Below are 13,487 nucleotides of genomic sequence, written 5' to 3' on the forward strand. Positions count from 1 at the left end.
TCTTCATTTTTTTCCTTTGATCTTTATTTTCCCGGACATCTGGAGAAACGTTCGCAACTGTTTCGTGAGTCTTTGTATTATTCAACGCAATAGCGCGAATAATTGGTTTGTGGTCACCTTGCGGTCGTGCAGGGGTCTTCAAGCTGATTTCTGATTGGCTGATTGTAAATGACTTCACTTGTCTGTTCCATTCTGTGGGTAGAGTTCGTCGCTGGCCCAAAAATGGTTAAGAAAGCTTTGAAGAAGACATGTGTGGTTCTTTAGCTTTCTCGGCTACTTTTTTTCGAGATCTTAAAGAGTAAAATTCGGCTTAGTATTGAAAGGTTTTAGCAATGAGTGCGCCGGACAGGCAGGGAACAGAGACCTTTGTATCGAGGACTGAATATGAAAAGATGGTGGACAAAGTAAAGCAATGCGAAGCAGACAAACTCAAAGTTATGAAGGACCAGGGAAATTTGATGAAGGAATTTCACAAGAGGATGCAAGTTCATTTGGAGGAGATTCGCGTGCTGAAAGACGTGAATCAAAAGCTTCAAGCCGATCTGCAAGAGCTTCGTGATTTGACGTGTTATTTGGACGACGATCGACAGAAGTGCCGAAAACTCGCGCGCGAGTGGCAAAGATTCGGACGGTACACAGCATCAGTAATGCGCAACGAAGTCGCGAATTATCAAGAAAAGTTAAAAGTTTTAGAAGAGAAACAAATGGACTTATCCAAGGACAATGCGGAGTTGAAAGAACTCTGTTTGTACCTGGATCGCCAGCGCGAATCGGTAGCGCTGGAAAATAGAACGTTTTGCAGTAAATGTTCACAGCGGGTTACTAGCAGTGAAAATCTGTCTTCGGCTAAACAAAACACTACAGGTATTAAGCATCTTGTTTTTTTTTGTTTATTTTGGTTGTACCCAAGATTGATTGCTTCGTTTTTATTCACTTTCTCTCGAATGATGCTAATTTACAAGAATTATTAACTCCTCTTTTTCTTTTTTTGACGTAGCGATTTTGGAATTGGATCTTTCCGTTCTCGTTGAAGTTGAAGTGTCATCCGTTTAGGAACTTTCAATGCCAACAAGATCTGACGTATTCTTTCTAATTATAGGAACTTATGGTCAAGACCAAGGAAATTTCCACTCCCAGAGGCTCGAAGCAAAGCTAACTGATATCCAAGTGGGAACGAACCTGGAAAATAGACCCGTGGGAAAGGTAAACGAGTTTATTATCATTGTATCGTGTCGAACGAAATCAACACACGTTCATATGGGACCGTTTATATTTTGGTTAGGATGTATTCGACTGTAGTTCCAAGCGACTTATACCCCCAAAACTGCTTAATAGCTTGAACATGGTCGTGGTTACGGACCTTATGATTTTCTAAGAAAGCAATTCGTAAACAATGTGCGAATTAATTAATTGGATTGGCCTCTAATCAACCGAAACAAGAATTTCAGAGGCAAAGTAGCGAAAACACTTCAAGTTATGAACATGCAAACATACGTGCTAAAAAGAATCAGCGTTGTATATCGTATCAGATATATTTACTGCGTTGACAAATGAGACTTGACCTTATATCAATCGTTGCATTGGTTGTGGTGAAAGATCGTTTCAAAGTTTTGTGGCAAATGTAAATTGATACAAACGCGGTGGAGCATTGCATCGCAGAGCGATTAAAAGGTAATTAATTTAATATCTTGACAAAAGACTTTCACAGCTATCAAATGTTTGTATAAAATTGTTGCAATTTAACAGGGTTGCGCGAAGGTGAACTTGGGAAATTGTTATTAAATATTGTCTAGTAGGCTACCGAATATATTGTCTGGGAAGTTTATGATGATTGATATTTTTAGAAGAAATGACGAATTTTCTAAACATTACCACTTGAAAATATATATATATATATATATTGATGAACAATGGCATCTGAAGAGAGTGCTGCTTCATAGCTTTCAACAGTTTTTTTCTATAAAAGTTGTAAAAAAAAGATAAGAAGGATCTCATCAATCAGACTGGAAGAAAGTAAGACCACTGCCTTGAACAGAACACTAAACAGTACCTCATGAAAGAACTGCTCAGTAGCTCTCATTTGAATGGCCACATCCGTGGATTTCAATTCATTCATAGTCCCGAATGTTAGAGCTCAGTACCACAATATTTATTGAAGTGTGGGAAGCATAATAGCATATTGCGTCTGTAGTCTCACTGTCTTCTGTTCATCAATTCTCTTGAAAAGGAAAGTTCTGGTTCCTCTCACAAGGCTGATGTGGCAAAGAAGAGGGTTTCATTCACCTTTCCTGGAGATATTGACACTGTAAGTGTATTGGTTGCCAAAAATCATCTCATAAGGTTTCATTTCATATCTTTGAATTTGGATGCACCAAAGGCATAATGATCCAAGTGCTTTCTTTGTAGATTAATTTGTCTCCATGTGGGCATAACTTAGGGCCTGTTTATGTGAAAGTGGGCAGCCCTGAGTTACCAGGCTGGCTTTCTTTACCAAGATCTTGGATCATGCCTATTGTTGTCATGTTTATTTTATTTTGTTTTATTTTTTGTTACAGTGCAACGAACTCAACCAGGGCCACCAAAAAAACCCGACACTTTGAAATTTAAAGAAATGTTTTCATTTTTGATTGGTTTACAAACTACCAAAGCCAGACTCCTTTGTCGTAAACGTGACCTGTGATTGGCTGATCAGTGTTGGGTGGCCCCGGTTGAGTTTGTTGCACTGTAGCAAAAAATAAATTAAAATAAAAGAAACATGAGCAGTTCCTAAAAAAATCCATACCCACCCAATGGAAGGTCATCAGAAATTCTTAGAGGGAGGAGGGGGGTCTTAGAAGCCAAAATTTTAGAAGCAAAGTATTAAGCTAATCTGGAGTTTCCTCGGGAGGGGATGGAGGTGCAAAACAAAAAGCCTTCTGTGGGGGGAGTATGGATATTTTCTGGAAATGCACAATATCATTGGATTAATATGGGGAGACTGGCTGCCAGGATCTCAAGCTACAATCATGCTCTGGCCTAGCCTGCAGAGGTGGTAAACAAAAAGTGGCTGCTTTGTTCTATGGGAAACTGGCAATAGTCACTACTAGTTCTTTTTTGTCTGTTTGTGTAATACCCTTGCACCTCTGGGACCAAGAGTGAAGGAGTGGTAGCACCCTCCCCCCCCCCTCCCCCTCTCCTTAACTTACTTCCCCACAGTCTTCTGCCCTTTCTGACAAATGTGTAAGCATGAAGAAGAGTCCAAAGTTTGCAAGAAATTATTAAGACAAATTAAATTGTCCCATTAATATCTAATTTTAGGATACAGATAGTGTCAGAAGCGATACACCACCAAGAATTCCAAGAAGCAACGGACTAAAAAGTAAGCTCCTCAGCTGTTTATATTGATAAACTTACAGATCTCTTGACAAGGCGAGGAAAGATTTCTCTAAGATCCTGAGCGAGTTAGGCCTGCAAATAACAGCACAATCCAACCTCAAGATCGTGAACTACCTTGATGTAACATTAAACCTTACCACCGCAAAGTATTATCCATATAGAAAACCAGATAACAACCCGCTCTACATTAACGCGAAATCCAACCACCCTCCTTCCATCATCAAACACCTTCCAGCTTCCATAAGCACCAGAATCTCAAGCTTGTCATGCGACCCTGATGAATTCATCAAAGCCTCGCAGACCTACAATGATGCCCTCAAAACCAGCGGCTACCATGAGAATCTTCGATATGTAAATATCGAAAACCGGAATAATAACAGAAGCAAGAACAGACCGAGAAATATCATTTGGTTTAACCCACCTTACAGTGAAAATGTCCAGACGAATGTTGCAAGATTGTTCCTCTCCTTGATCGATAAGCATTTCCCTAAAGCACACATCCTCCACAAGCTGTTCAACAGGAACAATGTGAAAGTCAGCTATAGCTGCACGAGTAACATGGCAAACATCATCAAGCGCCACAACGCAAAGATACTGAGGAACAACAACAATGAGCCTGACAAATGCAACTGCAGGAAGAAAGACCTTTGCCCTCTCGATGGCGCGTGTCTTGCAAGTGGTATCGTTTACAGGGCAGACGTCACCACCACATCCGGCGATAATAAGATTTATATAGGAATGACGGAGCATACTTTCAAAACGCGATATAACAACCACAAGCTTTCCTTCAACCACCGCAAACATTCACATGACACTGTTCTCTCCAAATACATCTGGGACCAGAAGGATAATGGCACGGGGTACACGATCAAATGCTCCATTATCAAACGAGCAAATCCATATCACAGACATCCCTCGTGCTGCAATTTGTGCTTATCTGAGAAGCTCTGCATCCTATCTGCTGACAAATCTACCCTCCTCAATAAACGATCTGAGTTAATTACAAAATGCAGGCATGAAAATAAATTCTACGCAGCCAATCAGAAGCAAGATCGCTCCAACCGCCCTCCTTAAATTATAACTCTAAAAACTCCAACAGTACAGTCTGATGATCGCTTAGCGATCGAGTAACTGTGTTACATTTTCTATCTTAAATTTATATTTCGCTCTGCATGTTTTTGCATCGAGCACTCCTGCGACTGAGTGAAGCAATCATAATTATGTAACATTCACATTTTAAAGTCTGGCACAGAGTATTGGTGAAAAGTATTACGATAAGATTACAATACTGTAACCACAACCAAGCTACATATATTATTATATAACTCGAAGAGTTTTCCACTGTACTAGCCAGTTGCTTATTTTACGAACAGTCAATTTACTAATCATTGCTTTGCTTTATAAGTCGGACCCACACTGACTTCTTTAATTAATGTCTTACAGATCCTTACTCATCTAAATCTACATTTATATTATCTTCCAGGCTTTACACTTCACAGAGATTGAACAATACTAGCCTGCCACGCAGCCAACCACCTAATGCTATGAAAATGAAATAGATAATAATTAAGTACACAATTAACATTCTGCTAGGGCTCGGAAATTTTTTCTGAGAATTTTCATTGTGTACCTATTATCTAGCCTGATCTTGTAAATAATTTGATTTTGCTGTATATCTCTAGATGGAAGCCAAACTGGAATCTTGAGAAATGGAGTGAAGACACTACCCAAGCAGGTATATTTTACAGTGTAGGAGTTACAACTGTATATAAAGAACTAAGACAGTGTAGATTGGCATGTAATGGCATAACTTTAAATTAAATTGCTGACTGTGATCAGTTTGGGGTTAGCATGAATAAAAGTGGAGATCATTTTGGGGTCAATTGGGGGAATCATTGTGGGGGTTGCACCTTCCTTCTATAAGTGATGAGGTTGGCATCCCTACAATTTTTCAATTTGGTTTCCAAATAAATTTGTCATTTTAACTCATGATTCAGAATAAGCCCCTCTCTCTAAAAAGTCCCCCCCCCCCCCCCTCCTTTAAGTGCATTGTAAAAAACCCTTGGAGTAATTAGAATTTTTACCATATTCTTGATTGCTGTCAAACAGTTTAAAATCCTTTTATCGCAGAACTTAATTTATGTAAAAATTTATATAAAAGTTAATGTGTTGCGATATTTCAAACATCATTATATTCAACCAGAGAAATGAGTGTGAAACATGAATATAAATTATTGTTTGAACTGTATTTTTTATCTCCATTATTTTATTTTTAATTAGCTACATGTATTTGCGATGGGTGCTAGCTAGGTTATTTTTGCAAATAATTACACGTAGGACAGATGTTCAGTTTTCAAATTTTTTTTCTCTATGTGATAATGATGTTTGAAACATTGCAACATGTTAATTTTTATATTAATTTTAAATTTATTTTTTACTTATTGGTACTTTAAATAATTATTTAGTTATTAATAATGTGGGCATTGCCAGAAATTTAGTTATCTGGCAATTAATAGCAAAACTTGTCAAAAGTATCACAGACTGTGACCCCAATGGTATTTTGTGCCAACCATATATACATGCATATATGATTATCTTTGTTTAATTTCTGAGATGGCAAATTTTTTAGCTGAAGCAGTAACATATATTACATTATTTTCAATGGTTTTTTGTTTTGAATGATTTTAGGGTGATCTTCCTTTTCCTTCACCAAATCACATGACTCCAGAGGCTGTGGCACAAGCGATGAAAGTGTTAGAAATACATGAGAGGCTTGAGCACCCTGATCATGCCACAGACTCTGACGAGCCTTCGGGAAGATTGGGTGATAATGAAGTGGAGGTCTTGAAGGAAATGTGCAACGTAAGTTGACTGCTCCAAATTGTCGGTACACTTAGCAGGTTAATCAGGTTTTACCATTGAGATTTGAACTTGGTAATGTGCGGAGGAATGTCAAAATTCCATTCATTTCATCATTTTGTTCTCCCTGGCTGGGAAATAGGACCATGACAGCCCGGGTTGGGGGGGGGGGGGGGGGTACTCCCATTTATCAGCTATATATATAGGTATGCATATGTGCCACTGTGAAGGGTATGGTTTAATTCGGCGAGTTTGCTCTCTAATAGGGTATAGAAATCAGAGAGTTTTGGTCTAGAATGGGGTATCATTTTCTACGAAACTAATCAGTTGCTTGAAGAATTTAGTCTGAGAAAGTTTCCTGGTAAATGAAATTTAAAAATCAGTATAGCAGGCACTACAACAACTTTAAGTAATAGTGAATGAGTTTCAGGAATTAATAGCAAGCCTGGAAATAGGTCTAGGATAGGGTAGGTATTTTCAGTGTATCTGGCTGTTGTTAAGACATAATTAACTATATGGACTAGGTGCAGGCATTTCTTTATGCAATCCTAAGTTTGTTGGTATGGGTAGGGGTAGGGTCTAAAATGCCACATGAAGCTTTTAAAGGAAAGACACAATTTCAAGACATTTATTTGGAAGCAAAATGTGTGAAGCTAAATTTCTACAGTATCTAGAGCAATTTGTGCATGTACCAATGGAACCAAAAAACCTTCTGTGGGACGGGTCAGTTTTGATTGCAAAACAGGTTGTTGCTGTTGTAAGCATGCTTGTTTAAATAATAATTATTTACATATTTTTTGCTTTCTTTCCGAAAGCAAAAGAGAGTGATTAGCGTCGTTTCGTCTTCAGCCCAAGGTCACCTGAACAAGATAAAAACAACACATACAAAGTCATGAGATTTTATTGTTTTTAAAAACATTTAAATAAAATTTGAGAAAATAATTAAATTTGTCTCTCTGATTACCTTGTTTCAGGTCGTGTGGAGAAAGTTGTCTGATGAGCCAGAACAGAGACTAAATGGTAACCAAGGTGCTGAAGACAATGACGAAGAGATTCTTAAAGATTTGTTATAATCATCTCCTCCAACAAAAGCATAATTATTTAATTAGTGATTTGCTAAGATGAGCCAGCCCTGTCATTTAAAATTTTGCTTTTATTATAATTATGTAATAATCAAAACACGCTTGAGGAAGGGTGTTTCATCCGATTCCTTACACCAAGAAGAGTTTAAAAAAAATCATTAAGCACGGTTGATTATATTTAACCAAATTCGTGGTGTTTGGAAATTAAATTGGATCAAACACTCTTTCAAGTATTTGATGTAGCTTCTTCAGTCATTAATAATGTTTTTGGAGAATTTTAAAGCAAAACTTCGCCAAATTTTATCATTTATACGTAAATTATTCAGATCACTGACATTATTTCCATACCTCCTTAAATTACTGTTGGTGGTGATTTCCTTTGTTTTTTCTTCATGAATTATAAAATAAATGTGTTAACAAAGAATATTGTTACTTCTGTGTAACAAAACGATTAACTTCATGTTAAACGATTGAAGGAGTTTTTAAAATATTCATACATGCATAGCATTTGATAAAATATTATTAATAATATTGTTCATTATGTATAATCTGATTACTCTCACTGTATTTATAGTATAGACTATTCTGGATGCTGGTTGCTCTAGGAACTGACTTTTGTTGACCCTTTTCGGAGCTTTCAGAGGGCCTGTGCTTTTTTCCTGAAATGGGATCCAAGCTTATATTTAAATCACCCACACACGTCTTTCAGTTTTATAATAAATAATTGATCTGTAAAAACAGGACTTCTCCAACCATGATGTAGATTAAACTGCATGACTGAACTAGCTACAATCTAATGGTATCTTGTTATTTAAGGATAGTGGTAAAAAGAGTCATTTGCAACACAGGAGTCATTAGGGAAGTGGTCAATAAACATGAAAACTACATTATACTCAAGCAGGGCCCACCAAACCACAAAATAGATGGTGGTCTCTGCCTGCATCCTCCTTCCTCAACCTCAAAAGATGGTGTTTTTATTGCATAGCCACCCCTCTATCCAGCACTAAAAAATGATACTGAGATTCAAACCTCACTTTTTATATTTATCTTACTAGCAATGCTGAACCTTTTTCTGTGTCAACTCAAATTTTAAAGCCAATTATCGATTTTTTTTTGTCTGCAGTGTTAATGCGATAGGTGGTGTCTTCGATAACCTCCCTACGCCAGAGAAAGTGGGTCCTCTTTGAACAAACTTGGTAATTGACCAGTTTCCTATAGTTACAGTCTGTATTCACAGTATTATCAACATTAACATGCATTGTCTCTTCTGTTGTCCACATGCGTATTTCTTGTTGTACTGTTTGGGAGAATTTGTTTAGACACATCCACTTGAGACCTTTACATGTGCCTTATATAAAGGTTTGATCATTTTCTGTACTCCGACTCATGGCCTATAGGCTTGGTTAGTGAGTGATACTGTAGGGAGAGAGTAGATGACCATTATCACTATTGAGCCTCAAAAAAAAGAGTTAAAATGTACTGTTTTGCTAACTTCAAATAGAATTTATTGTAAGTTGTGCTACTGACAATCTTCTACAACTGGTATAAAGGCCTGAATGGATAGAAAGCTTACAGAACCATAACCTATGAGAGATTCAACAAGTATTGTTCAAACAAGAAAATTATGAACATTTCTGGTAATTGTTGAAAAATAATTATGTGATGATGTGCAAACTGTGTCAGTTTGATAAAGGTTTTATGTTTGTACATAACTTAGCATTTACTTGATTATTTTGTCAGTCTGGTATTTATTTTTTATTTAATTTGTTCTTTAGACTTTTTTATTCCAATAAAAGAAAATTTATGTCTCTACAGTTTCTATCTCTGTAGTGTGACCATAGCCTGATTCTCGGACTTCAGAGGTCGTTCGCGGCCCCCTCATTTCTCATGAGAGAGGAGAGGGAGAGAAGCAAGGGGGCCGCAAACAACCTCAGACGTCTGAGAATCAAGCTAGTGAGACCATTGCTTTCAGATTGTTTATTATGACATTTTTGTTGTATTGCACATGCGATCTGTAGGTGATCCACATCTCCACATGCATTGTCAAGACTGTTGTACACTCCCAGCCACATGCACAGCTACCACAAGGATAGTTTGAGGCCTCAGCAGGAAAGGATGCCTGATACACAGCTTTCAGGTCATTTAGTGCCCAACGGCTATGCCATGCTGATGAGGCCTAATAAGGCGAAACCAGCTGTCCATGGCTGCCACTTGCGTGGGTGATATGGCTGTGGTACTGTGCATACTGTAGGGCTACGTGTGGTGTGACCGTTGCCTTTAGATGGTTATTCTAAATGCACCCCCCCCCCCCCAATTCCCGCCTAAAACCTCACTGAAGAAACCAGAAATTCCAGGCTGTGGGAGGGGAGCGAGGTGTCTCAAAGGCCAAAAACAGTTACCGACATATTTTTATGAAGCTTAATAAGTAGACTAATATAGCCCCCTTTGTTATTGTTGGCATTGACTGAAGGTGCAGTTACACACATGAGAAATGTTTCCTCCAACTTGCAACAAATGCAATTTTCCTGCTAGCCAAAATTAATAATTTCTTGATCCTCGGAGACCCAGGGGGCAGTTAGTTGGGTAGCAGGGAGTTTTGTGGGCGAAACTTTCCCCCACAAAATCTCTGCAACCCAAATAACTGCCCCTGGGTCTCCAAGGATGTAATGCCTCCTCTTTGCAACTTGTCTTGCAAAGAAATACTGTGTTGCAAGTTACTGAAAAGGTAGACTAGTCTACTTTTCACAACCTTAAGAGTTTTCTGTGACTTATGCAATGCAGTTATTATTGACATGTTCCAGGCAGCAAGAAAAGTTCCCTCATAATAATTATAAATTATATTAGCCAGTTAGAGTACCTTAAGTTATAAATTATAATTGTAACTATTCAATAACATGCAAAACTTGAAACAGGAGTTTTTATTACAAACCATATCATCTAGTTTCCCATGACAGGCTAATGAAAACGTTACTGTAATTGAAAGGATTGATGCAAGAGGAAAATCTTGCCATACAGGCTGCTTAAAAGAGCCACTTGCATAAATTATTCAATCACCATCTTGTTTTGATTATTTCATTTCCAGGATACAAACTATGCAAATCACATTAAAGTAGGCTGACCATTTTACAGTGAACTCGCTACATTGGGACTGTTACTTGATGACTGATATCAATAATAAACTAAAAAGTCTTCACTGCCATGTTTGGTAACTTTTATTTACAAAATTAAATTAAATTAAACCACTAACTCGATAGGTGTAATTAGTTGGGCATCTGTTTTCTCTCCAGTACTTGTGAATGGCAGATAACGAGAGAAAAGCTAGGCTCTAGATTTTCAGGACTGGAGGTAGTTTCTTGAATATACAAACTAACTAATAAAAGGTTTCCTGCAGCACCAGTCTTTGACAGTCACTGGAGCCACCATAAATTTTAAAAGACAGGAAAGAATGAGCAGAACTGTTCCAGTTTTTATCCACATCTGCTCAAGAGATAGCTGAATGATCCAAAATAATGTTACTTATCACCTCATCCAACCTCCCATCTGTTGGTTTTGTGATGGGGGAACTCCAAACTGTCTTGGCCACTGAAACTCATTGGAACCAACTTGGGGTAAGGGGGCCAGCTGTCCACTGTGTAACGGGGGAAGGGGTGGGGGAGGGAGGGACATGGGTGGGGGAGGTGGTCGGCCTTGAGGGGGCATGCCATACCCTGCAGGGTTCTGAAGAGTGTTAATGCCACTTGGTGGGGGAGGGTAAAGGGAACTGGGAGGGACAGGTGGGAGAGGAGGTGGAGGAGCATTAGGGTAACCCCCAGGGGGAGGGAAGTGAGCATAACCCTGAGCTGGCGGCAAGTATGACTGATTTTGAAACTGTGTTGGTAAGTGAAATGAAGGTACAGAACCAAGGCTTGGGGTACTTAAGGAAGCTTGAAATGATGCATTTGTTGTGAGAGTTGCAACTCCCGTTGGCTGGGCAGTCTGTTGATAAGGGTTCATTGTGTAGGTTTGATCTGTTGCATATGTCGCAGTAACTGTTGAATACGATGGCAAAGGAGCTTGGGGAGCATTTGCTGCCACAGTCTTTTCATTGGTTTGTTTGGCTGTTTGAGCCACTGCCACAAATGTAGTGTCCACAGTTTGCGCAACCTTGGGTGGTTCTGTTGTCACCGTGACAGGAGGCTGTTGCTGGGAGGGGACTGGTGCAGGACTGACATTTTCCACTTGAATGTGTGATGCCGTCAGGGCTGGGGGAAGTGGCTTCAGAGGTTCTGCGGACAACTGAGTGGCACTGACAGGTGGAGTGTCTTGTGGAAGAAAAGAGGGTGATGATAATCATTGTTATTAATTATTACGAACATGAGAATATTATTTGTGGTAGTGATATTGACAAACGTCCCTCTGGCCGGTCATGCAGTGCCTTGCAGCACATCAAATAAACTTCTACAATTTAATGAGGAAGACTGGCGAGGTTAGTAATAATTATTATGTACTATAAAGCAATTTTGGAAATACATGAAAGCTGTACCATCATCACAATATTGTCAAGGCAAACTAATACCCCATTCATGCTGCAATAACAGGTAGGAACCTCTCAAACAAATTATTAATAGATATAATTTGCTGCAAGCAAATTAATACTGTTAAAATAACAGGGGATGAAATCAAGGCTAACATTCTTATTTTACTAAGATAATGAATACATATTACAATAAAATTATTCTTTAACACTAATTATCAACATATCAATATTGCGACTGCAACACTGTCGATAATATTAAATTTCTTAGTGAGAACTTTGATCTGACATATAATTTAAAATCAATAAGGGCATGCACGGTTCATAAGCATGCTTAATGAACTATTCAATAACCATACAACAATCAGTGAATCTCCATTGCAATAATCATGCAAGCTTATACCTTATCTGATTTGAATCTTCGTTCACGAGTTTTGTGTGAAAAAGTGCTGTTTTGCAGTCTAACTTAAAAAGCTGTCAATCATGATTATTTTTTGTTACCTGATGAAGTTGTCTGGGATTTGACCTCTGATAAAGAGCTCATGTGTTTCTGAAAAAAAAAAAAAGCAGAGAAAAACAAATTATTGCTTCCAATAACAAGCCATCTTATATCAAAAAGGCATTAATTACCCCTTGGCTTATTTGAATTATTTTGAATGGAAATCTCACAAACAATCCAGAAGTTTGTTGACCAGAAGAGTTAATAAATATTATCACAGTACAGTGTATTTAATACATTATATATTGTTTTATACCTCCTTTAACGCCAGGTGTGAACTTAAATTGCTTTGATCTTTTCCAATTATAATTTAATGGTTTGAGTATAGCTGTATCAAACACTCGCAAAAAGTGTTTCATCCAATTTCCAAACATCTTGAAGTTGGTTTGGAAAACCTTGTCTGTGCCTCCTTTTTTCAACACACGTCTCGGTGCATGTTTAGAAATCAGAGGAAACTCTTTTACTAACTTGCGCTTGATATATTACTTGAAATTTACTAAAATGAGAACAACTCACCCTTTTCTTTGCCGGGGGACTGGTGCTTGGCAGTGGACTGGAATGATTTGATGAGCTTCCCTCATCACTGGCTTCAGGTTTTTCTTTCTTTTTACCACCACCATAGAGTTCTAGCATTTCATCACATATACCTTCAAAGCAATAATATCATTGTGCATTATGTATTGATCAGTCAATTCCATGAGTTAACAATTAAATTGGAGGAGGTTGAGCAAAATATTGTGATTTGTCAGTGGCGAGCAGATCAATCTAAGGCAAATCACAATATTTTGCGATAACTGAGCTCAATAACTGTTTTATCATTCCATCACTGAAATAGTTTTTCATAAATATTTTCAGGAAGTAGGAAGCGCGCGCTGCCTCCACGTCATTTCAATTACGCACGAGCAGAATATTACTTGCAGCAAAACACAATAAATTGGACAGTATTGTGCATGAGCAGACCATTATTTGTAGCCAGTTATTTGCAGGTCACATGGTTTGCTCTCAGCCAATGAAAAGGAAGAAAAAAATGCCTCGAATGATAATGCCCATTATTGGAAAATTAAACTGACAAAATATTAATGCCCCACAGCCGGAAAAAATGAACTGGTCAAATTAACATGCAAATAATATTGTTAGTTGGGTTGAAGTTCAGAGTCCG

General features: G+C 38.1%; 2 protein-coding genes across 2 annotated transcripts in view; one reads left to right on the forward strand and one right to left on the reverse strand.

Annotated features, from left to right (window-relative positions):
- Positions 1–193: 193 nt before the first annotated feature.
- Positions 194–9,126, forward strand: LOC146482401 (coiled-coil domain-containing protein 85C-like). Its single transcript, XM_085107291.1, has 7 exons — positions 194–864; positions 1,100–1,203; positions 2,228–2,305; positions 3,298–3,358; positions 5,058–5,110; positions 6,064–6,237; positions 7,209–9,126. Exons 1-7 carry the CDS (start codon positions 333–335, stop codon positions 7,305–7,307), a joined length of 1,101 nt encoding a protein of 366 aa, XP_084963417.1. The 5' UTR covers positions 194–332; the 3' UTR covers positions 7,308–9,126.
- Positions 9,127–10,219: 1,093 nt separating this feature from the next.
- The window catches only part of LOC146482402 (uncharacterized), a 9,938-nt gene continuing 6,670 nt past the window's right edge, over positions 10,220–13,487 (reverse strand). Inside the window, exons 7-9 of the mRNA XM_085107282.1 lie at positions 12,845–12,975; positions 12,331–12,379; positions 10,220–11,617 (exon numbers count right to left, since the gene is read on the reverse strand). Coding sequence (XP_084963408.1) covers positions 10,836–11,617; positions 12,331–12,379; positions 12,845–12,975 — 962 coding nt within the window. The 3' untranslated portion in view covers positions 10,220–10,835. The remainder of the gene's footprint in view (positions 11,618–12,330; positions 12,380–12,844; positions 12,976–13,487) is intronic.

This window comes from Pavona decussata, unplaced genomic scaffold, assembly GCF_977016875.1.
Source record: "Pavona decussata unplaced genomic scaffold, jaPavDecu1.1 SCAFFOLD_46, whole genome shotgun sequence".
NCBI lineage: Eukaryota > Metazoa > Cnidaria > Anthozoa > Scleractinia > Agariciidae > Pavona > Pavona decussata.